Source organism: Chelonia mydas, chromosome 4, assembly GCF_015237465.2.
Source record: "Chelonia mydas isolate rCheMyd1 chromosome 4, rCheMyd1.pri.v2, whole genome shotgun sequence".
NCBI classification, from domain to species: domain Eukaryota; kingdom Metazoa; phylum Chordata; order Testudines; family Cheloniidae; genus Chelonia; species Chelonia mydas.
In genome coordinates, this window is record NC_057852.1 from 52544878 (window position 1) to 52570444 (window position 25567).

Below are 25567 nucleotides of genomic sequence, written 5' to 3' on the forward strand. Positions count from 1 at the left end.
ATAGAGGAATGAAGATGTAAAGCATAGAAACACTCCACCTAATAACCACACACAGTAAGAAGCAACTGAAGGATGGACATGGCAGCTCCATCTTTTATACCCTCAGTTCGGAGCACAATGTGGCCAGGTTGCATCCAGAGCTGCCCCATGAGTACTGCTAGGGAAAACTGTCCAGCATCTGTGTACGAGATGCAGACACAAACCTACAACATAACAGACATATGCAAGCACTCAAAGAAGAATTTCCTATCCATTTAAAGATACTACCTTTTCAGGATTCTTACTCCTGGAGAGTAAGTAGCTCTAGGAATTGCCAAAAAGAAAAAAAAAATGTAACATACTCAGCAACACTACAGCATAAAAGAAGACTGGCAACAACAAGAAATAAGAAAGCTTGTTTAAAAGAAGTACTCTATATTTGCACATAATTATTTTATATACACGCCACTTGGGAGAACCATGATCTCTCTCATAATATCAGATTTACAATTCAATAGCCTCTAGCATACGTCAAAACAAAACAAAAAACAAAACAAATAAAAAAAACCTTCCAAAATATAGCATAACATGTATGTTTCTTCCCAGATTTCCCTATTAGCAGACAGCAACTGACCAATCAGGAGCTTGAAGTTCAGAAGCTCCTCTACCTCCAAAAACTCATGTGTGCAGTCTCACTGGTTCATTCTTCACTTCCAGGAGATTGTATTCCATTCTATCAGACTATGACTTTCCCACAGTTATCCATACATTCATATGGCTTGAATGTGGCAATGTCAAACCTTGGAAAGAAAAATCTGACTCTGAAAAAAACTTCAGCTGGTTCAAAATGCTATAGCCCACCTTTGTAGCAACACAGATCTCCAAGTACTGTACGGTATATGCCACCTTGATGCTCTGTTCACTATGGGTCAAATTCAAAGTCTGAATCCTAATCTTCAGAAGATTTCTAAGGAACTGGCACAAGCCATTTAACAGACTGCCTTTATCTTTGGAATCATGACTTCCCACATAAACTACATTCTTCAATAATGACAGCATTATCAGCCATATAAGTAAAATTCCTGAGCTCAGTAGAGACATCTTTTCAGCACCTGGACCACGAATATGAAATTTGCTCTCAAGTGCTCAGAACAACAGGACAAAACGTAACACAAACTATTTGACTTAAGTTTTCCAAATATCAATAAAAATTAAAAAGTGAACCCCTTCTGGTTCAAAAGGCACAAAAGATAGGAACCAAACTCTATAGCCTTTTTGCATTTGACTCATGACTCAAATACCACAGTCTCGTGTATAATACATTCTAAATGTTTGGGTAGATAGAACAGATTCATAACACAGCAGAACAAACATGAACAGAGTATTCACAAGAAATATCAGTGAACTGGGTACAAGAGGTCGACTACCTTCAGACCATTTGTCTATCCTTTCTGTTCCGTTAGTCTGTAGGTAAGTTAGTTGTACGATGGAGTAGCTGGTAGCTACCCGCATATTTATATTGCCTAATGGTTTCTGTTATAACACATTTCTGACCTTGGAGAAATAATATCCTCCATTGTTTGCAGCAGGTGTTTGAAATTTGTAGCGATAAAGCGCTAAGGCTAGTGAGACACACCTTTCACTTGTCCCATGAAAATTCTGCTAGGTTTGCCTGAATCATAAACCATTAAACCTGCCATTTCCCTTCCCTCACTTGCATGCTGTAAACATTTAACTGAACGAACATTATAAAGAGCTAGGCCCATTCTGCCACAAAAGCAGCAATAGTACACACAGAGCTGGGAATGACCAGAAGCCATCACAGGAACCGTTGCACTTTGGAGAGGGGAACCCATGCTGGGTTTCCCCTCCCAGGACCACTTTTGGTCCAGCACATCCTTACCCTTTGTGGGCACCACAGTGGGCAGGAGCTCTCCCAACTCTCAGCTAGGAAGAGAGGGAGCTGGGCTGAGCATTCCATAACCACGCCTCTGGACCCAGCATATTGCACCAGAAACCCATCCCTCCCTCTGGAATAACAGCCTTCTCCTGCTGCCTGCTAACGTAGTCAGTCCTGTAGTTCACATAGTGTAAATCTGTGCTGCTCTACTGAAGGTCTGCAATTTAAACTCTGCTGGTGATGCATGATGGGGAATTAAAACCACAAAGGAGGTTGTTTTTACCCTTTATTAAAGCTCTAGGAAATTACATACAAAAAGGCTATGTTAAAAAGAATATTTAGGTCACAAAGCCAAACACTCGAAAGTCAGATTTACAGTTACCTACTGAATCTTAATTCTACCCCATTGTGCATATGTGTTCTGATAGTCTTTTATTACATGATCATTTACTATATTTCAGAACCCTGCATTCATTGCACAGGTTGGAGGAACAAAGGAGCAGAAGTCAGGTTGCACAAGCAACTGTAATCTAGTATTTCTTCAATTTTCAAGTGGCTGAATTTGCATTGTAGGAGAAGGTTACTCATCTTGTGCAGTAACCGATGTTCTTCGAGATGTGTCCCCCTGTGGGTGCTCCTCTTCAGGTGTTGGTGCATCCTGGCGCCGTCAGAGATTTTCGGTCGCAGTGTCTGGTGGGAGTGTACATGCACAGTAGCAGTCTCGCAGCACCGCTGGTGCCTCATCTAGCCCGCACACGGCCCGACCCCTTCAGTTCCTTCTCTACCATGGAGAGTTTAACTCGGACTCCGAAGCAGAGGGGAGAGGGGTGGGTAGTGTAGCACCTACAGGGACACTCGAAGAACCTCAGTTCCTGCACAAGATGAGTAACCTTCTCTTCTTCCTTCAAGTGTTGTCCCTGTGGGTGCTCCACTTCAGGTAAATGTAGAGCAGTGCCCTCATGAAGACTGAAGGGGCTTCGGAGTTGAGTTCATTGCTGAGGCTAGCACACTGAGGCCTAGTCTTGTGTCTGAGCTTGAATCAAGAGTAATTGCTTAATGCTTCCTGAATGTGTGTTCAGAGGCCTAGCTAGCTGCCCTGCAGATGTCCAGAATGAGCACATTGTGTAGGAATGCTATGGAGATAGATGAAGCTTTTGTCGAGTGGGTTCTGATGCCTGGAGGGCTTCAGTGTTGTGTAGTGAATAGCACATATGCATACAGCTGGTTATCCATTAAGATAATCTTTGCATAGATATGGCAGAGCCCTTTGATCATTCTGTTGTTGACACAAAAAGTCTAGGTGATTTTCGGAAGGGCTTCATTCTGTCCAGATAAAAGGCTAAGGCACGGTGAACATCTAGTGTGTGTAGGTCTGCCTCTTGAGCGTTAGTGTGTGGTTTTGAATGAAATGTAAATAAGTGAATCGGTTGGTTGAGGTAGAACGAAGAAGATATTTTGGGCATAAACTTAGGATGTGTTTGAAGTGTCACTTTATCCTTGAAGAAAATTGTGAAGGGGGGGGGGTGAACCATGAGAACCCCTATCTCACTGACTCTGCACATGGATTTAATGACCACCAGGAATGCCACTTTCATAGATAAGTGAAGTAATGAGTATGTGACAAAGGGTTCAAATGTAGCTCTGGTTAGACTTCTGAACACCAGATTTAACTCCCATGCTGGTGTGGGTTCTCAGATGTCCGGGTACATGTTCTGTATTCCTGTGAGAAATCACTTAGTAAACGGTTGAGCGAATATCAAAGTCCCATCTACCTGTTGATGGAAGACTGTGATGGCAGTAAAGTGAACTAAGCGAGCTCGTAGCAAGCCGTGAGGTCTTTAGGGATAATAAGTATTCCAGAATTAGTGGTAGCGCTGCCTGGCTTGCAGATGTTTGTTTGTTCTGGCACCACAGGAAGAATCTTTTTCATTTTTGGAGGCAAGTAGTACATGTGTTGGGTTTCCTTCTGTTTATTAACACCTGTTTTATTTGTTCTGAGCAGGTTAGTTCGTTGTGGTGGATGGCTATCTAATTAGATTTAACGAATGCTAACTATATTAAGGCCTGGTCTACACTGTGGGGGGATCGATCTAAGTTATGTAACTTCAGCTATGTGAATAACGTAGCTGAAGTTGACGTACTTAGATCTACTCACTGTGGTGTCTTCACTGTGGTGAGTCAACTGTTGACCCTCCCCCATCGACTCTACCTACGCCTCTCGCTCTGGTGGAGTCCAGGAGTCGACGGGAAAGCGCTCCGAGGTTGATTTATCACATCTAGACTAGACGTGATAAAATCAACCCCCGCTGGATCGATCGCTGCCCGCCAATCCGACGGGTAGTATAGACATACAGTAAGTTAAGTAACAAACTGTTCATAAACAAGGGTAAAAATTAAGCTATCTAACTTAATCTAATCTTATTTTAAGGTTTTCAGCAACACCTCTAACGGACTCCATCTCAAGCCGAGGACAGTTGAAAAGGAACTGAAGGGGTCAGGCCATGCATGTACTACATGAGGCACCAACCGCGCCATGAGACTGCTATTGTGCACGTTCACCCCGACCAGACACTGCTACTGATAATCTCCAATCAATGGTGCTGGGATGCACCAACACCTGAAGTGGAGCACCCACAGGGACAGCACTCGAAGAACTCTAATATTTTTTTTTGTATGTAATTTTCTAAAGGAAAAAGTAGTTTTGTAGTAGTTAGTATCTGTAGGATAGTTGAGAAAACCACACTAGAATAATTGGGTTTCTGCAGAAGCAGTTCTTAATGGAGAAAAAGGCTTTATACAGGAATGCATCAATATTTTCAAGCATACTTAAAATAAAGAAGCAATAAATTAAGAAGCAAGCTACTTACAGTAAAACACCTGAAGTCAAATGTGATCAGAGCCATGTATTCATGATTCAGATACATAGTAATAAATATGGTATAAAAGCCTAGACAGATTGTTCTATGGATCTCTGAACCTTTAAATGAAGAATACAATATTTTGTTATTATATTTCATTACTACCTGATAGTTAGGATTATCTATCATTGGTGGTTTCCATTTTCCTTTATAGTTTGGATTGGTCATCATGGGACGCACCCACTCTCCACAGCCAGGTGCAGTCTCACATTTTGGATTAGGGATCTGTGGGGCTTCCCATTCACCATCCATTTCTTCATCCCTGTGGAAGGGATTACAAACAATTGAGTGTTTTAAAATGAAAATATGAATGGAATTTATCTCCCATATCTAATCTACACTCAGGGCCTGTATATGGTTCTGCAATTCTGCAGCCTCAGAATTTTGCCCACCCCTTGCCCACAGAACTGTATTCCACAATGTAAGATCTTTAAAAACATTTTTCCTAGCCCTCATGGTTGTGCAGATAGTCTTGAAAACACGAAATATGAAAAACATCAACAGAGTTGTATTCCTGTCTCTGCAGACAGCCTGAAACATGCTTTAAGAGGCGTGGACTGCCCCCTCAACATAATGCACCAAGCTAAAGATGACAATGTAAAATGTCAGCACTGTTAAGTATTTCAATGCTTATTTTAACATCCACCCCCAACTATATGTGCTTATTTTACAATCCTGAACTGTTTCCCTGGTACCAAAAGCCCCAGATGTCTCTTGCTACACCTAGCAACCAAAAGCTATTGCTTCCCCGGTGAAAACTTTTACAATGCAGTTGTGCATTGTTAATACAAAATTCTTCAGAACAACGAAAAACTAACGCTGAGGACACCATAACATAAATTTAATACCCACAATTAACAACGAAGGGTCTACTGTGCAGATTACATTGTCCATTTTCATATTTTATTCCAAAATTAAAATAAATATAAAAATGTATCTGAAGATGCCTCAGAATTTCCAGTCTGCTGCATCAAAGCACAGCAAACTCTAGTGACCAAAGAGCAGAATTTTAGTCCAATTTACCACAGAGTAAACAAGGCCTTGTCTACAATACCTCTGCAAAAAGATCTGCTCTTAATGAGTACAAGTTCTTACCAATCCTCTGGTTTTTCTGCACTGGGATCTGGGATGTATTGTAGTTCATCATCAAGCCAGCCCTCAGGCTTGACAGCATCAGGATCTTCTATTTTGGAAGGCTCACCTTCATCCCTTTAATTACAAACGGATATTACCAGAAAAAAATATAGCAGTCTGGTTCAAAATGGCAAAGTTCTAGTCAAAGGAACATAACTGACACAAAAGAAATGATTTTCAAAGGCACAAAAGGGTGTTAGGCACTCAGCTCATGAGAGCGGGACACCCAGCTCCCCTTTGTGCCTTTGAAAATCTGCAAAACCAAGTTAAGTAGTTTCAGGTAATATACCTGCTCCCAAATTACCACTGCCAACTTGTGGTTTACAGTGACACATACCTATTTTAAAAATGGTTTTCTTTTCCTTGTTGCTATGTGAAAGCGCCAGTCATGGAAAAACTAACTATACAGTAGAAAGAGGGAAATGGACTACACAAAAGTGCTGTCAGATGCATAAAGTAAAACCGAAAAAAACGTTCCTCCTAATATTTCATTTATTGTACCTATAGGTGTTACCTGCAACAACAGTGGGTACAATCTATTCAGAGACAAATGTGATTTTTTAAGTTACCAGTGTCCCTTTAATTGATGCACATATGGACTCAAATACTACTCCAATTTCCAGCAGAAGAGTATAGACTAAGTGTCAGCACCATAAAATTAGAAGTCAAACCACCAAAAATGAATAGCTTTCATACTATATAGTCTGTATAAATAAAATATATTTTCTCACCAATCATCTGGTTTGACAGCATTAGGGTCAGGGATCTTTGCTCTCTCATCCCAGTCATCTGGCTTCTTATCATTGGGATCTTCTATTTCTTTCGGAGGGTTCACAGGAGGAACCATATCTTCCAGAAGATTTCCTTTGCTGACAACTGATTGGTCAATTAACATTTCAAATGTGTCATCTGGTTTCAGGACTAAATTGCAAGAAAATAAATGTATTTTTAAAATTGTGCATGTGCATGCAGACACACAGATTCATATGTAATAAACAAATATGCAAGGTTAAATCTGCCTTCCTGAAAGACTTTGGAAAAAATTTAAATGCGTGTGTGTCATTAAGAAACATATTTTTTGCCACTTATGCATAATAACCCCACCAGTTTCCTGCTCAGCAGCCATCTTAGGGTTTCCATTTCTTTGTTTTACAAACCAGGCAACTTATATTCAATTTGTACTATGGAATTAAGTCAAAATACTGCATTAGTGAAGTGCTAGGTAGACAAAGCAGTGTATCGGTTCTGGCCTTTTACCAAAAGCATACCGCTTTTCTGTTATGCACAATTTATATTATAATTGCATGCAAAAAAAGTGTTAAAAGAACATTAAAGGTTGCAAAGTCAAGCACTCAAAAATTAGGAAATGCCAGAATGAAGATGGTCTGTGCAACCTTAATTTGGTCCTATTTTGTGTATGAATTATGAAACTGTCTTTAATAACACAATCATGTACTATTTTTTCCCCACAGGTCCTATCTCATTCAGTGCACAGAATGAATGGTGCTCACGTGATGAGAAGCTATTCGATATTTTGTTTTCTCTTCATTGTTCAATGTGTGGCCCCATGCCTTATTTACTGCATTCTGTTCAAACCGCCAAATAAAATATTATTAATTTAGTCACGGGCTTTTCTTTGCACTCATCACAATTTTACCTGAGTACTTCACAAATATTAGTACATTTATTTTCACCACACCTCTATGTGATATGGGGCATTATTATCCCCATTTTACAGTTGGGAAACGGAAGCAGCAATTAGGATAAAAAGTATTCTTGATTTTTCAGGGTACTTAGCATTATATAGCACTCTGTACATTGAAAGACTGGTTCCACGACTTCGTTGCAGAAGGGAATGCTCAGCGCTTCTGCAAATCAGGTCTCAGGATCTCAAGTCAGGCACTCAGAAATTGAAAAGAACACAATTACTGCCCACTTGTGGAAAGTTTAAGTGACTTGACCTAGCATCACATAGGAACTCTATGGCAGAGGCAGGAGGAGAATTCAGTTCTCTAAGGCAGCATTCAACTTTCTTAGCCATGAGGTTGTCCTTTCCCTTCCTGCAATTACCTGCCTCATTCACTAAACACCTTCCAACTTCAGCAACAAATGAAGCCACAGTCCGATACACAACGGCTTCTATTTACTACACATCTCTGATTCATCCTCAGAGCAGGTTCATCCTGTGCACTCAGTGAAGTAGGGGTCCTCTGGAAAAATTCATGAATGAAAGATTGCTTCATCATGCATAAGCACAAGGAGGGCAAATTAATGTCGCACAGGAAGCCTTAATTCTGGCATTTCCTAATGAGAGTGCTTGAATTTGCAACCTTAATGATGTTCCTTTAACATAGGTGTGTGTGATTTCATACGTTTTAAAGACAGTAAACTGGAAAAACAAATTCCATCACGCAGCAGAAATTCCATCATGCATCATCATTCTGACACCAATCAGCAGGATTGGAACCTTTAGATCCATCACAAAGACTTTTGCCACTTGAGCTAATAGAATAAGTGATAGCAACAGCGGTTTGTCATTCTCTGCATAGACCAGCACTAGAGGGGGATAGGATACTTTGCTAGCTGGGTGCACAGGTATCTCTGGACAGCAGAAGAATGACAAGAACAAGAGTCAGGAATTTTTGTTTCCAAATTATGGAGAGAAGGGTTCTCTAGCAGGCACAGACTCTGACCATTCCCCCCAAAGCTTGACTCCTGTTGCTCCCTTCTTTCCAACTTGTCTGAGATGCATTTTTCCAGCATCTAGCAGTATCACTTCCAATATTTTCCCATTTATCGAAGGATCATAGAATTGGAGGTAGATGGGACATATGAGATTCCCTATATTACCTAATGTTACACACAGTAACCCAAAATTAGTGTCAAATTTAGGAGTGATTATGTTAATTTAAAACATTCAATTGTTACAGACTTATCAGAAATACTTGATTTTTTTTTAAAGTAGTAGTTTTAGGTACACCAAGCAGCCATTAACTATTGCAAGGATTCAATCTCCATAATCAGAAAGATGTTTCAAATCTCATCTTTTGGAACACTGGGGGAAAAGACAAAATAAGCCCTTGTTGCTGCCACCTCTAATCTAGTTCTCTAAATTAATCTATGGCCCCAAAGACTGGACTATTGCAATGTGCTCGGCACGGTGCTTCCCTTTTGATCAGTCTGGAAAGAAACCAGTGCAGAATGCAGCAGCCTGCCTATGTAGCGGTGCTTCTTGGTGGCAGTACGTACCTCTGGTGCCCCATGATCTGTACAGGTTACTGAATTTAAAATGATGGTTTTCATCTGTAAAGCCCAAATGGGTTGAGATCTTGCTATTGGAGAAACTATCATTCTGTATGCCACACTGCTGCAGTTGTGATCAGCAGAGATACTAGAGCTGGCTCCTTCTTTTAAAAGAAATGACTGGGAATAGAATGTTCTTCAGTTGTGGAACAGGCTTCCTTATTTTTGTCTGAAATAGCCCCAATCTATTTGCTTTCAGTGAGTGCTGCAAGTCATTGATTTATGCACACTTATGGAGAGGTGGACTTATGAGAGAAATCAGTTTTGTGGACGAGAGGGAAATTTAGTGTTCTGCAGGTGATCTAATTTTGTTTTCGTAATTTATGACAGGGCACCTGGAGCCTGGAGTGGAGGCCTCTATTTTTCCTACAAATCTAACAACGACAACAGATTATTTACACTAGTTGCTGTAGTCAATGATGTAGTACTGATAGTGTACTACATCACTGCTTACTGCAAGTGTAAATAGCGTACTTTAATGTTAATGGTTGGATATGGCCAATTTTTAATTTTTTCCTCCTCAAGTGAATCTTAAGCAACAGAATTTCAAAGCCATTTATTTAAGATACACACAATACACAAATATCCATAGCAATGAACAAAACTACTGTATATAGACAGAAAACAGGCTCATTTGTAAGTCTTCAGTGCAGGGGGACCCCGTTTTCTAACGTTTCCTTTTTAAGTGCAACATTAAGAATTAAATTAAAGGATACCCAGAGTATACAGATGTGTCCTCTTGTCCGAATAAAATTTTTTTAGGTCTACATCAGGACGCTTAGCATGTTTTTCCTCATAATCTCCAGTTTTAGGATTCTTATGTCTGAAGATAAAATGCAGTTTGTAATCTTCTCCACATTTATCTGGTCCAAACATAATTGTGTAAGGTGTTTTGTCAAAAAAGTATTCCTGTAGAAGCAAGAGTGTTTAGTATTGGTTATGCAGTACAGTTAATTAAATAACTTGTGTACCTCTACTCCTTGATGCTGGAGGTCTTTAGCCTGCTAATAATTCTATTGTGATATATTTCACACAACGAAATGTCAGTTCCAGCACCCAACGGTTATAGGTTCAGTCCTGTAAGATGTTTTGCACTTCTTGAGAGATGCTGAGTGCTCTCTGTTTCCACCCAAATGACCAGGCATAAAGGATTCTCAGCACCTCACAAGGAGTCATTCAGCAACTCACAGGATCATGCCCTAAAGGTGGAAGAGCAACTTCCGTGGACACTATATTACAATGAAAATGCTCACCATAAAAATAAAACAGCAGCTGTACTTATTTCTACAAGTATTGTGCCCTGTAAAAAAAACTGAAGGCAAACAGTTGATGTGCAATTTAAATTTTAATATGGTAAAATCCAACAAAACCAGACAGTATGTCACCATCTACTATTTTTCTTTATCACTGTCCTGCTGCTCTACATTTGTGAGTAGTTGATACTAAATACCAAAACAAAACAAAAAAAAAGATTTATTTTCCTCACAGGGGCACCTCCATACTACCTTACATTGTCAAGATCTTTCGCTATTTTAATTGTTTATGGGAATTTTTATATTTGGAAAACACAGCGATAGTTAAGGTTTTTAAGCTCCTTTTTCAGCCACTTATAATTTCTAGAAAATTTATTTCTGAAAGATAAATTTGATAGTCTGGTCTCTGTCAGGAGGTGACTTTCTGTAAGTGAACAAACAAACGCAGCAGTTTTTGAGGACGAAATGAAAAATCCACAATTTAGATTTGCCGAAGTTATAAGAGTTTAAAAATCATACTTTGTGAACATGATGCCATTTTCCAGTATTGATGGGGAGAGCAAATTATTTCCTGACTGTTCTAACAACAACAGGCGTGCATGTATAACACAGCTATGTGAAATCATGCTAAAAAATTTGGGAGACCCTATGTCTTTCAAGAGTTCACTGAATGTGACAGGGCTCCAAAGGAGCCATTGCCCAGTGCATTAAAAATGCTGCTGCCAAAATAACCTTCCCAGTACACCACTTCAATCATGTCACAATTCTCACACACTGAGTCCCTCCATTGTATCAAACACAAACTTCTGGTTCTTACTTTCAAGGACCTTCATAATTTAGCTCCTCCCTACTTGGTCAATCTCTTATCTAACTACTTTGTGATCTTCCCACTCCCTTTGTTCCACCAATAATGGCAGCCTCTATCACTTGCGTATGTACTTATTCCACAGCAGCTTTGCATCTTCTTCTAGGATACTGCTTATGTGTGGGATGTATCCCCAGATCCATTCATATAGCTACCACCTTGTCCTCCCTCAAATCCTGTAAAATTTATTTCTATACTGACTTCAAGGGGAAAACTGTCTAACAACTGATTCATTAATCTCTTATTCAATTTTCTTGTTTAAAAGAAACAACTATAATGGTGCTTACAAGCTCTTCTCTTCCCATACCACCCCTGCACTGTGTTTACACATGCTTGTCACATCACATCACTCTTCATACTAATCTCTTTGGGGGAGGCAGGGACTTCCTTAGTTCATGTTTCTCCAGCACCTAGCACTTCTATAGGACCCCAAACCTGACTGAAGACTCTGGGTGTTACTGCAATGTAAAGTAACAACCAGCAGCACCTGCCAAAATGCAGCAAAGGGATTCTATCTTGAACCTCTGACATTTCACAACTGGTTCAACACACTTCACACCCAGTAATTTCTTCAGGCTTCCAGATCTCTTATAGACTGTAAAGCACCTTGAATAATACCCCTGCCCAATTTGCACTGGAGAGACTGGGGCAATGGCCTGATATTTAGCAGAGAAGAGTTACAGCTAATTGTCCATCCTCTGTTTTGGTGAATTTGAGCAGGGGAAAAGGGGAGGGAGGAAGGAAGGAAAGAAGGAAGGAAGGAAGGAAAGAAGGAAAGAAAAGGAATCTGAAGTGGGCATTTTGATCTACAGGGACCCAGGACTCAGATGCAGCCCAGTCCTGAAGAGAGAAGATGAGTTGCCAGGGGTAACGCAGACTGATCTTTGGGTTGGATCTCCATATAGTTTCTTGTAATTTTATAGAACTCGATGGGATTGAGACTGGGAAAACACCATAAAGGATCAACCACAGACTGGAGGCCAAATGTCTTCGGGGGTATACAACATCACTAAACCAAAGACAGTGTGTGAGATTGACAGCTACAGTAACTGTACAGATTTTTTTTCCATCTTTCTTATTTAAAGTTGTGTATGTGCTCAGAAATGTGGATGCTGAAACAACTGATTGTATAGTACAATTAAATGTTTTATTTGTCTATATAATACCCACTAAAGGGTAAAGCCTACGTGAAAGTAGAAGATCTCCGATTGTCAGAAGTCCCAATCCCTGTATTTATTTCGTAAGGTATTTTATATCTATATCTATCTACATTTTTGAGGTGGGGAGGAAGACCTGGGTTATACTCTTCATTTTAAAAGGAAAAAATAAAAAATCTCTAGTTAGTGATGTTAGTCTAGCTAGAGTTCATTCAAACTGCTGTGCTGTAATGGTTTATCTTTGGAGTGTTATTCATAAAAAGGAATTTGAAATTCTCAATTGTGTGTGCGCATGTAACTGTCTTATGGTAAAGACTGCTACGGGATTCCTAAGAAAGGAAAGAAAGTGAATCCTATTATAATTTCCACTTTTAGTCCTTGAAAAAGTTCATATAGAAAAATTCAGCTGTAGTCCCTGGAAAGGATAGACATTCATGTATGTGTGTTCACTTAAAATTGCCTGCTTCTATGGGAGGAAAACAAAATGGTAGAGGACCAGATGGAAAGGAAGATCTATTTCTGAGACTTTGGTATTGTCCTCAGTTCCACAATCAAACAATTTGGGGCCTCTAAAAGTCTACCAAAAGTTTAAATTTTGGGACATAAACATGTCTTCTAAACTAATTTAGCGTCCTTTTTTGATGGTTTAAAAGATCTCAGAATAATCTTTCTTTGTACCCTTAACTTGAGTAATAACTCTCACAGATCCAAACTACATGGATATCAATCTTATTAAGAGCTACAAGAATGATCTGAGGTCTGAAAACTATCCCTTACAGTGAGAGACTTAAGAAGCTCAATCTATTTATCAAAGAGAAGGTTAAGAAGTGACTTGTTCACAGTTTACAAGTATCTACAAAAGGAAGAGATTTCCAATAGTGGATAGTCCTTTAAGATAGCAGGGAAAAAAAAGGCATAATGACATCCATTGGCTGGAAGCTGGAATTTAGACAAATTTACACTATAAATAGGTTATAAATTATTGTTAAAAATTTGTGTGAATTAACAATTGGAACTTACCTAATGACATGGTGGATTCTCTATCGCTTGAAGTCTCTAGATCAAGACTGAATATCTTTTTAAATGGTATGCTATAGCTCAAACAGAAGTTATGGCTTGATGCAGGAATTACTGGTTGAGGTTCTATGGCCTGTATTATTGAATTAGATCTGACTGGCTGATCAGAACGGTCCCCTCTACCCTTAACATATATGAATTGTCATTTTATTTAGATTTTAAGAAAGAACAGTTGACATCACTTGAGTTCTGCATGTTGACTATTGGTAGTATACGGCCTACATTATATAACATCATGCCCTTGATCCTAGATATTCGCAATTCCAATGAAAATGTAACAAATCAGAGTGAATGAATTATGTGTTCTTCAGTGATTCAGACCTTTATAGGTTTTTTTTTAAACCACTTTTTTATAGTAGGCTAAAATTTTTGCTTTAAAAATAATGGAAATTAATTATTGCTAAAATATTTCTTGTATTCAACATAACAGATGCTAGTAAGCAGAGGCTAACAAACTCTGAAGTCTTTATGTATATATAAGATTTTATACAAACTATATTCAGATTAGAAAAAATACAAATTTCTATTTCAGACTTTTCATCCATCTAAGTAAACTTTGGGCCTGATTCCCGCATTTGCTGAGCATTTTGGATATTCACGAATGAATAATCATGCCCTTAGTCACATTCCACAAGCCTACGATCACATTCCCCTAAACAGAAGAATAATTATCAAATGTTACATAAAGGACATACCAAATCCAAATCATTGGAACTGGACAGAAGTTTAACATATGCACCGCCACAATCAATGCCATCTTGAAAATTCACTTCATACCTGTATAAAAGGGAATCAAAGAGCATATTGCTGATACCCTGGAGTAATTAAAGATCACTTTGACCTACAGTTTAACTTTGAATCCATGTCCAAGATTGTGTATAAACATCTGTATTTTAATATTAATCACTACTCCCAAAACATTTTTACAAAACTGCCTGGAATATTTTATTGCTATTGCAAAGTAAGGCAACAGTTATGCAAAATGTAACAGTGTCAATCTAAAAAAAAAAAATGTTACAGTTCAACACAGTAGCAATCTCCACAAAGAAAAGTTTCTGGGCAGCATTTGCAGAGATACAGAGGCCACTCACTACTTCACTTTGACCGAGTTGCATGGCGAAGTTTTGTACTATGTTTGTGCCTACCTACATCATAGTCTAGATTTACCGAGAGCAGCCATCTCAGAGTTTCTTCTGAATTACCTGTAAGTCAATTTCCACTGACTTACAAATTTCAAAAACGTATTTAAACATCATTATATTCATAGCCACCTGAAATTCTCACATTCCATGTAATTTGGAAGCTCAGTTGCAAAGACACTAACATTTAAATGGCAGTCTTTTATATCCATTTTATGAAATCTTGAATTCCTGACTAAGTATTCAGACGAAAGGTTTAAAACAACATTTCACCTATTTTTAACATAAAATATTAAAGCACTAAAATATAACTTTAGTTTGGGTTTGAAAACCTTAAAAGATAAAACATTACATTTATAATAATTTATTTTTATATTAACGCCTTCATATTTGTGGTTTTGGTAAATTTGTGCAAGGCAACTGATGTTGGAATGGAAATCAGAATAATACAAAACATATTACTTTTTCATGATATTTCAAAGTTAGAAGAGTAATTAAATACAAATCTGAAGAGCAACTTACTGAACAATCAAAGGCTTAGTATCAAAAATAAATGGCTTTGTTAACATAGCTGATATTGCATGATGCCTTGCTATTGACTTTAAAACCAATCCTCTGTCTCCAGGCACTGTGTTTTCTTTAAGCTCTTCTACTTCCCATCTTCCTAAAACAAAAAACACAAGTTTGAAAAACAGCAAGATAAAGGCAAGAAATTACTGCTATTTTGAAAAGAAATTAAGAGAGCTGCTAGGAGCTAGCAGACAGATTACCTTAGCTGTGTTATTATTTACAATGTGGTTTAAAAAAAAAAAATCACACAGAGAAAATAACTTGTGGCTGCATTTGAGATTTCCTGATACCAACTGCTATTGCAGATACTCAGTATTACTGCACAAGCAATTACTAGGAGCAAATCCTGACACTCAATGCCGAAGTTAGAAGTTAGATAACTATAGAGTAAAACAAACATCCAGTTTATTACTAATGATACAAATCTGAATATTTTTTTTTAAGCAGCAGTATAAACCTGGAATAATTTCCCCCAAAATTTGACTGCTCCAGATCACAGCTGACACAAGATAAATGATCATGTTACACATGCACGGTTCACATTTTTCTAACAGCTCACTGAAAAATTAAGGTATATTTTTTCAGGAAATAGAGCCCACTGGAACACTACTTCTTCAAGTCAGTAGTACAGAGCAATACCAGAACAGCTTTTCTTTTCTTTCTTTTTTAAAGTATACATTTTAAAAATTGCTGTCAAAAACAGTTCCATAACTACAGAAAAGGATATAAATAAAATAGTGACAACTTAGTTATACCTATAAAACAATTTCCTGATGAAAAACCACTAAGGGAAACCAAAGCAGGAGAAAAATAACATTCTCAAAAAAATCCACTCGCAAAAGAGGATACTGAACAAGAAACCATACACATTTTTAACATACAATTATTCTCTTCAGTCAACTAAATCAATAAGGATGTAAACCCACAAATCTGAAGCATTGTTTTGCACAAACGTGCATACTCATCAACTTCCGATTAATTGCAATATTACACAAATGCAAGACAAGAGTACAATTCTGACCTCTGTCACATTATTCAAGTTTCTATTAATGCTGTTGTCTCAAATACTTAAATACAGTGTTCAAATTACTATTCACATTTTTCATAACTCTGCTACAAAATCTATTTCAGCCTTACAAGCAGTAGATGAAGATTCAAGAGATGCATTCATAAATTCTTGCTTATAAACAACAATGTTTTGGGCCTATGTAGATCTACAAACACCAATAAAAAATGACCTTCACAAGTTGTTGTTTTTTTAAACTAGGTCAGCACCCTTTCTTGCTGTTTTATGATTTATAAAATCCTGAAATTAAAAGTTCTTTAACCTTATTTTTCTTCTTCTAAAATCTCACAGGATCCTAATCTTCTTAGTGAGAGATTGAAAGCATTCTTTCACTCTCATATTTAAGGCTATTTAGTTGTCCTACCCTTAAGGGCAACAGTAGCAAGATAGAATGCAAACCAGCTCTCCTATTAGTCACTGAATGACACTTCTTGAGTTTAAATTTTGCTCTCCTAATCTTCCAATCAGTTCCAACTGCACAGGAGGCAGAAAGAGAAGCCTATCCAAATATGATCACATCTAATCTGAAAACATGGCTTTAAAAAAAGTGCTAAGCAAAAACAACTTCTCAGAATTGTGCAGCTGAGTATCCTGCTAGACAGATGATATCATCAGACAAGGAGAAAGACAAAGGTCTGCTCTACTATACAACTGTACCATTAAAACTTCCCTTAGTAGGCACATCTGTGTGTGCATCCACACACAATTTGGAGTCCTGTTGGTAAAACCCTGAGTTTACAGTGGTCAAGCTAAACCAACTCCCTGAATGACATAAGTCCTGTACCAGCACTGTTCCGCTGGTAGGATGCCTATGTAGACAATTCATAATACTCAACCAACAATCCCAGAATGCCCTGTCCCCATGACAGTGCCCACTCTGGTCCCAGTTTTGAACACCACTGCCCAGGGTCACAGTGACCACAAGCCCATCCCCCTCTTCCCCCACCTTCAAAATCCCCAGCATGTTAAAGTGCAGCTAAGAGAAGTTCAGGCAAGCCTTGTCCTACAGCCTGATCTAGGAAAGAATTCCTGGACTTTCTCAGCTTGCGCAGAGAAGGGACACTGCAAGCACAACTTCAGAATTGCCATAGGAATAAAGATGCTTATTTGGATGTTGCAAAGACATGCAAAAGCTGGGATATAAAAGGGATGAGCAACAATGCTGGGCTAAGGGGAAAGAAAAGTGGCAATCCTACCTAAACGCAAAGGCTACCAGAAAATCTGGATCTGGCCCCTCATGCCTGCCTGGATTTCAGCTACTATTTGGAGGTGGATGCCATACTGAGTAGGGACCCCACCACCAACTCATGAGTGATGGTGGACTCCCCTTGAGCCCTGGAGGAAAGCAACCCAACAATGAATGGCTCATTAAGGGGATTCAGACCCTCAGAGAGAGTCAGCCAAATCCAACCCAGGCTAGTCAAGAGTCAGAACCCACTTATGAAGGGGAAGGGAGATCAGGTAGGAATATTAATGCACCCCCTTTTAAAAACACTTTGTTTATGAACCCTGAAACTCCACCTCAAAATGGCAGCCAAATGGATGTGGACAGGGAACAAAGGAACTGCCCAAACATGGCGATCAATTACACCCTGAGCATATGGGCAAGACCCACCAGCCAGACACCTGGCAAAGAATTCTCTGTAGTAACTTAGAGCCCTCCGCATCTAGTGTCCCATTACTGGACGTTGGAGATATTTGCTGCTAGCAGTCACAGACTGACTATATGCCATTGTAGGCAATCTCATCATAGCATCCCCTCCATAAACTTATTAAGCTCAGTCTTGAAGCCAGTTACGTTTTTTGCCCCCACTGCTCCCCTTGGAAGGCTGTTCCAGAACTTCATTTCTTTGATGGTTAGAAACCAAATTTCAAGCCTAAACTTGTTGATGGCCAGTTTTTATCCATTTGTTCATGTGTCCACACTGGCCCTTAACTTAAATAACTCCTCTGACTCCCTGTTATTTATCCTTCAGATGTATTTATAGAGAAGCAATCATATCTCGCCTGAGCCTTTTTTGGTTAGGCTAAACAAACCAAGATCATGGAGTCTCCTCTCATAAGGTAGGTTTTCCATTCCTCTGATCACCCTACTAGCCCTTCTCTGCATCTGTTCCAGTTTGAATCCATCTTTCTTAAACATGGGAGACCAGAACTGCACACAGCATTCCAAATGAAGTCCCATGCTAATGCCTTGTATAATGGTATTAACACTTCCCTATTTCTCCTGGAAATATCTTGCCTGATGCATCTTAGGACTGCATTAGCCTTTTTCATGGCTACATCACCTTGGCACTCAGTCATCCAGTGATCAACCAATACATCCAGCTCTTTCTCCTCCCCTGTCTCTATCAACTGATACATTCCCAGCTTATAGTAAAAATTCTTGTTGTGAATCCCAAAGTGCATGATCTGGCACTTAGCGCTATTAAATTTCATCCCATTTCTATTACACCAATTTACAAGATTGTCCAGATCTTCTTGTATGATATTCTGGTCCTCCCTATTGGCAATACCTTCAAACTTTGTGTCATCTGCAGATTTTATTAGCATGTTCCCACTTTTTGTGCCAAGGTCCTGAATAAAAGTGTTAAATAAGGTTGGTCTCAAGACTGACCCCTGAGGAACTCTATTAGTAACCTCCCTCCAGCCTGACAGTTCACCTTTCAGTATGACCCACTGTACTCTCCTCTTAAACCAGTTCCTTATCCACCTTTCAATTCTCATATTAAATCACCATCTTCTCCAATTTAACTAAATTTCTCATGTGGAACGGTATCAAACCCCTTCCTGAAATCCAGGTAGATTAGATTTACTGCATTTCCTTTGTATAAAAAAATATCAGTTATCTTCTCAAAGAAGGAGATCAGGTTGGTCTGGCATGATCTACCTTTTGTAAAACCATGTTGTAAATGATAATTGGGATAAAATACCTCTATGTCCTTAATTACTTTCTCTTTCAAAATTTGTTCCAAGACCTTGCATACAATAGAGGTTCTAACAATAGTTTTATAATTTCCTGGATTACTTCCCTGTCCCTCCCCCCCGTTTCTTAAAAATGGGAACTATATTACCAATTCTCCAGGCCCAGGGTATGACCTCCGAGTTCACAGATGCATTACACATCCTTGTATTGGGCTTGCAGTTTCATGTGCCAGTTCTTTTAATATTCTTGGGTGGAGATTATCTGGGGTCCCCAGTTTACTCCCCTTAAACTGTTTGAGTTTGGCTTCCACCTCGAATGCAGTAATTTCTACTTCCATATCATTGTTTCCATTAGCCACCCTGCCATTACCCCTAAGCTCTTCATTAGCCTTATTAAAAGGTGAGGCAAAGTATTTGTTAGGTGTTGGGCCATGCCTGGATTGATTATCTTTAAGCTCCACCCCATCCTCAGTGCTTAGAGGTCCCCATTTCTTTCCTTGTTTTCTTTTTGTTCATATGGCTATAAAATCTTTTACTATTGGTTCTAATTTCCTTTGCAATGTCCACCTCTGCTTGGTTTTTGGCAGTTCTCACTTCATCCCTACACTTTCTGACCTCCAAGAGGCAGCTTTCCTTGCTGATTCATCCCATCTTCCATTCCTTGTAGGCTTTCTGCTTTCTCTTAATCACTTGTTTGAGATGCACTTTCATCCAGCTTGGTCTGAAACCTTCCCTACGAATTTGTTCAGTGTGACCTTGAACTTGACCTTTTGTCTCGCTGTTGAAAATCAGCAGGCAGCCTTTCCACTTCCCTCCTCCATCCTTCTGGTAACGTTTCTCCTTTTGCTACGCAAATATTATGTAAAACACAAGATGCTGCAACAATGGGAATATATGGCTCACTGACTCCTGCTTAGTCATGAAGCAACATTCAATCTACCAAATAAACATTCAACATTCATTCTGTACCTGCTCAAACAACAGTTAAATCTTTTCTTGCTGCTGCCCAGGTGCCTGGTGTATAGCTTAATGAGCCAGGGAAGCAGAGGGTAGGCTGGGTCCTGGAAAAATCACAATGAGCATAGCAACCCACCCTTCAATGTGAATGTGCTTGTCTGGGAAAAAATCTCCCTGCTTTTAAGCTTTTCAAGGAGTGCTGTATTCCTAAAGAAGCAAGCTTTGTGCATCTTCCCTGACCACCCTCTGTTAGTGTCAGTGAATCATCATTAGCGATCTACCAACATTTATATAACCATATAAGTGTACCTCTCTGTTCAGAAGCAAAAGAAGGTAAGGAGGATAGATTCAGGATATACATCCTGTCTATTGCACCACCATACTTCGGGAAGCCCAGTGCATGAAATCCTTCTATTATTTCCTGCATATTGCCCAGAGTCACAAACCTGTGCAGCAAGACATGCTTAAGGGCTCTGCACATCTGGATGGCAACCAGCAACACTGTAGTCAAGCAGGAAGACTATTATTGCTGCTCATTGCATCTTTGATCTAAAACCAGTGTCAATGCATTTCTGCTCATTTATATTCAACATGGTAGCTTAACTGTCCATTTGAATTAAGACTACTTTTTGGGACACCAAGACAACAAAGCTTTAGGATTATACATTTCCAGCATATTTGTACAGAGTTGCCATTCTGAAAGAGTAAATTCTCTGGGTGCAGAATCCCTCTGTGTGGGCTTCCCATCTGAGGCTGGGCACACTCTTGTGACAACCAAATTTCTATTTTTTTTTAAAAGGCAGAAAAACCTATTTGACAAAAACCTTTCAGACTTCCTTTATACATCATAAAGGAACAAAAAGGATAAGCCTAGTCTTTTTCTTTTGAGAGTTAGATTTAAGGACCAAATCTCACATCATAAGAGAACCAAAGAATATGAACAGTGACCCCTAAAGACTCAGAGGCCACAGACACTTCACACAGATGCAGAGCTCTACAGACCCTTTGGATGCAGCAACCCCCTACAATCCATAAAGGTCACACTTTGATTTGGCAAAAATAAGCTTTCACCAAAGTTGGAAATTACCAAATCATTCTAGCTCATACAGATATGTCAGTGTAACCCCACCAGTTCTCACCAGGGATGGGACTTGATTCTGTGCCCTGTAATCACTTTGAACTGCATTTGACCTCACTAGCTAAGTAAGAAACTGAATGTAAGGGGGCATCCCTGCAAAATTAAGCCCTTAGGAAACAGTAGCATTTTCACGTATTTTAGAAAATATGAGGTTTTGGTTTTTCCTCCTGGATGCTATACCATCTCATCTCAATAACTGCACCTCTATTTATCTCTGCGGCTTCCAAAAAGTCTTACCAAATCCTTCTATAGCTCTCTCAAAAATCCATTCTGTCCTATTTTGTCAAAAAGAAAATCTGCAAATTATCTTCCACGTCTTTTGTATGCATTTCTTTCATTCCTTTACTCATTAGATAAAAGAGCTATCAAATCCTCTTCTCTTTTCTTTGCAGCAGGATCTCCATTTGGTCTCCCTACCTCCTGATGAATGGAGGGTACAGTGTCTCTCTAAAGTTACTACTATTGATGACATCTCTGTCAATCACAATAAGAACACAAAATCATATTCAGGTTGACAGTTCTAAGTTAAGAATTCATCAGGCCAACTGCGGCACCCAAAGAGAAAAATCCAGAGCAACGCTCCCATCAGTACTCCCCTTCCCCCATCCCTCTACTGCAAAATCTTAAGTGAAAAAATCCTGTACAGAAGGAGCCATGTGAAAACCCTACACTCAGACAGGTAAACAAATGGCTTTTAATTTGAACAAAGTATCCCATCTTGCTGAATGGTTAAAAAAACTGCCTGTTCAGCGCCACAATTTTGTTTCATCCATTAAATTTTCTTGAGGCTATCCACTGATGAGTTAGTAGCAGATATTTGGCAATGTGAATAATGTTGCTTAAGGCATGTACCTTTGCCGTGGTCTACGCTGGTGGTGGTGGTGGGGGGTCGATCTAAATTACTCAACTTCAGCTATGTGAATAATGTAGCTGAAGTCGACATACTTAGACCTACTCACCACGGTGTCTTCACTACGGTGAGTCAACCACTGCTGCTCCCCCGTCGACTCGCCTGCGCCTCTCGCAGCGGTGGAGTACAGGAGTCGACGGGAGAGCGCTCGGGGGTCGATCTATCACATCTAGATTAGACGCGATAAATCGACCCCCGCTGGATTGATCACTGCCTGCCAATCCAGCGGGTAGTGTAGACATACCTTTAGATAGTTAAGAAATTCTCCTGTATCATGTCAGTTTTAAATAGAATAATCTTTTAAATATAACATTGTACTTAAGAAATTTTACAGCTCTATTAAAATTTTAATTAGAGAAGAGGAAGACTGTTCTCAAAAAGCACCATTCACATCATTATACAGCTGCCACTGGCTACTCATATCAGTAGACGTTCTAGCACTGTTATCTCTCGAGTTACCACTGCAGATTGTTTCTAATGAACTTTTTTTTCCCTAATATCACTTGCTAACCTCCCCCACTGTGAACAGCAGGAAATATTTTATATTTCTGTATCAGTATAACTTTGTGCATTCTACACATTAAGACTTTTTGATCAATGTCAAATTTATGGAGAGAAAAACATACTAAATTATAACTGAAGTTTGCTTTTTGAGAAAAAAGCAACACCACACTGAAGAGAAGGAAGGGAAGTTTACCATCATATTTAGCAATGTTTTCATCTGTGTCTTCTTTCTTGGTTTTAGATAACATCCACCTGTGAAAGAAAAACAATTGTTTTGTTTAAATTGTGTAATCAGGACAAGAAAATAATAAATAAAACTGGATTATTTAACAAAGGAAGTAGGAATTACTTTCTTTTTAGATAGTTAAGCAGTAAATGCACAATAAGGATATTTTGACAAAATAAGTCACTCTATTCATTCATCATTTAGCATTTAAAGAACATGAACAAATAATATTTAGGAAAAATTAAAACAGGCCGGGGCTAATCTGCAGGAACGCTTAATATTGACTTTAAAGTCCTAGTAAGAATTTGAAATGAAAATAAAACTAATATGACTCAAAGCTCTCAGCTTCCAGATAAAAACCTGTGTTACATGAGGTAAGGTTGAGATTACATTTCAGTCATTTAAGGGTGATAACATTACAGATGTGTTGTAACTATCTCAAAAATAAGCATTATAAACCCAGGAAATTGAGATTTAAGGTTAAATTAAAGAATTCCAAACATGTCAAGGTAATTAAATGCATAGTTAAGGCACCCAAACCTTAACGCTATCCTGTAGGAACACCATTGGGGGGGGGCGGGGGGAGTAGAGGGAGGAGAATGGAAACAGACAAAAAACCCAATGTATCTTTAAAAATCAGATAATCCAGACGTGACACTCTATTCATAATTGTACGCTTACTGTACATATACTTTAAGGGATTCACAGGCCTTCAGTGATAGGTGCTGAGAAATTAAAACTATAATTATACCTTTTCAGGGACAAAGTATCTGAAATTATTTTAGTCTCCACTTTACCTAAGTTTTGTGTACTAAAACATGATTTCCCCCCCACTTACCTTGCAAAATAAGCTAACACCACCACAGCCCATAGCACTCCTTTCATTCTTGCCTCCTAGTATTACTTCAGTGGGGAACACTAAATATTCTTTCCCTAAGGAAATCACCATTTTCTGCATCTGGCTATAATTCCAACAGCACAGGGAATAAATAAAAGCAACCTGTTAAAACCTGTCGTGCCATAACTGAAACTCTGAATCTGAACTTGACAGCTGAGTAACACTGTGATCAGGAACAGAGAAAAATCTGGCTTTTGCTTTCCAGTGCTTCAATATGAATGTCTTCTCAGCAGAAGTGATTTAAAATTACACTGGTATAAGGTCAGGGATTATATTCGTCTCTGGACCGGTGGCAATATATTTACACACACACTTTAATCCACACCTACTAGTTCAAAGCTTAAACCTACTAGCTAGGCTGAAAGATACTTACGCCTCTACACTAAAGAAGCTATAATGTGCTTATGCTTAAGAAAATCAACTCCTGATGCTGATAATCTGGCTAACCATTGATTAGTGTCCCCATATCCTATTTTTAGGAAAGATCAACTGCGAAGGCTGTGGCACTAGCTGGCAGTTGCTACAGCCCTGTGTACTGGGTAGACTGCACTGTATGCATTATGTGATGCTGTTAGCAATGGATGAAGATAAAGCATCCATGCTGCTGCTTTGACATTGTCAGTAGCCTTTAATGTGTTTCAGCACAAGATTTTGTTGCCTTGTTTGTGGACACTAGCAGGAGTGAAGTGAGTGCCAGTCAGTAGCTTTGCTCTTATCTTTCTGAGTAACACAAGGAATAATTGTGGACAACTTTTCCTCTACCCCCAGGATGTTCTTTTCTTGCAGGGTGCCACAGGAATTGACTGTCATGTCTCTTGTTCAAAACATATATAAGGTCGTTGAGCAGGTCAGCGGAAAGATCCTGGCAGGCTGTAGTGCATTCAGGATGCAGCTGACACCATGCTGGAGAAATGGAATGAACTGTCCCATGCCTACATGATGACAATGAGCTAGCTGTGATTTCATGGGGTCTGAGGGAAGCAACTGGAAGAGCTGACAATTCATTTTGCTGTCCATCAGGAAAAGCATGACCACCATTTGTAAAACAGATGTATAATTTGGGGTATTAGATCCTGGGCTACTCCTGGAGGCAACCTTGTCTCCAATTATACTTTAACACAACTATCCATATCTTTGTCATTTTAAGATTAGATTGTTGTTAATGTGCTCTACACAGAGCCATACTTTGGGACCATTTGGTGCACACCAATTAAGTGGAGTTGCATGCTGTTGGCATGTTAGGCAGTGCTCCATGGTCTGCACTGGCTTCTAATCAGCTTGCATGTGGAAATCAAGGTGTTTCATTTTAACCTATGTAGCCCAAGTGATTTGGGGGTCTCGTTACCTGAGAAACTGTCTCTCTCTCTCCCCATGATATAGTACCACAGTGAATTGAGCAGAGCACTGAAGTTGGCATTCCCTCTATATAAGCCAGAAGGAATTGCTGGCAGGCCATTTCTGAGGGATCCTCGATTTTGAAATGCCTCCTCCCACCCCTTGTCTTACAGAGACAAGATTTGTGCATGGAGGGCTAACCAATGTAAAACCCCATCACCTCTCATTTAAAAAAAAAAGTATTTTTAAGGCTGTTGAGGAGTATAGGGGATAAGATGCATATATTTTTCATAGACGCAAGTCTGCCTGTAAA

General features: G+C 39.1%; 1 protein-coding gene across 1 annotated transcript in view; it reads right to left on the reverse strand.

The window, feature by feature from the left end:
- The window catches only part of CLGN (calmegin), an 84442-nt gene that overhangs the window by 25768 nt on the left and 33107 nt on the right, over nucleotides 1-25567 (reverse strand). The window contains 7 exon segments of the mRNA XM_027825252.3: nucleotides 4903-5059; nucleotides 5893-6006; nucleotides 6663-6852; nucleotides 9951-10143; nucleotides 14282-14363; nucleotides 15248-15389; nucleotides 22989-23047. Coding sequence (XP_027681053.3) covers nucleotides 4903-5059; nucleotides 5893-6006; nucleotides 6663-6852; nucleotides 9951-10143; nucleotides 14282-14363; nucleotides 15248-15389; nucleotides 22989-23047 — 937 coding nt within the window.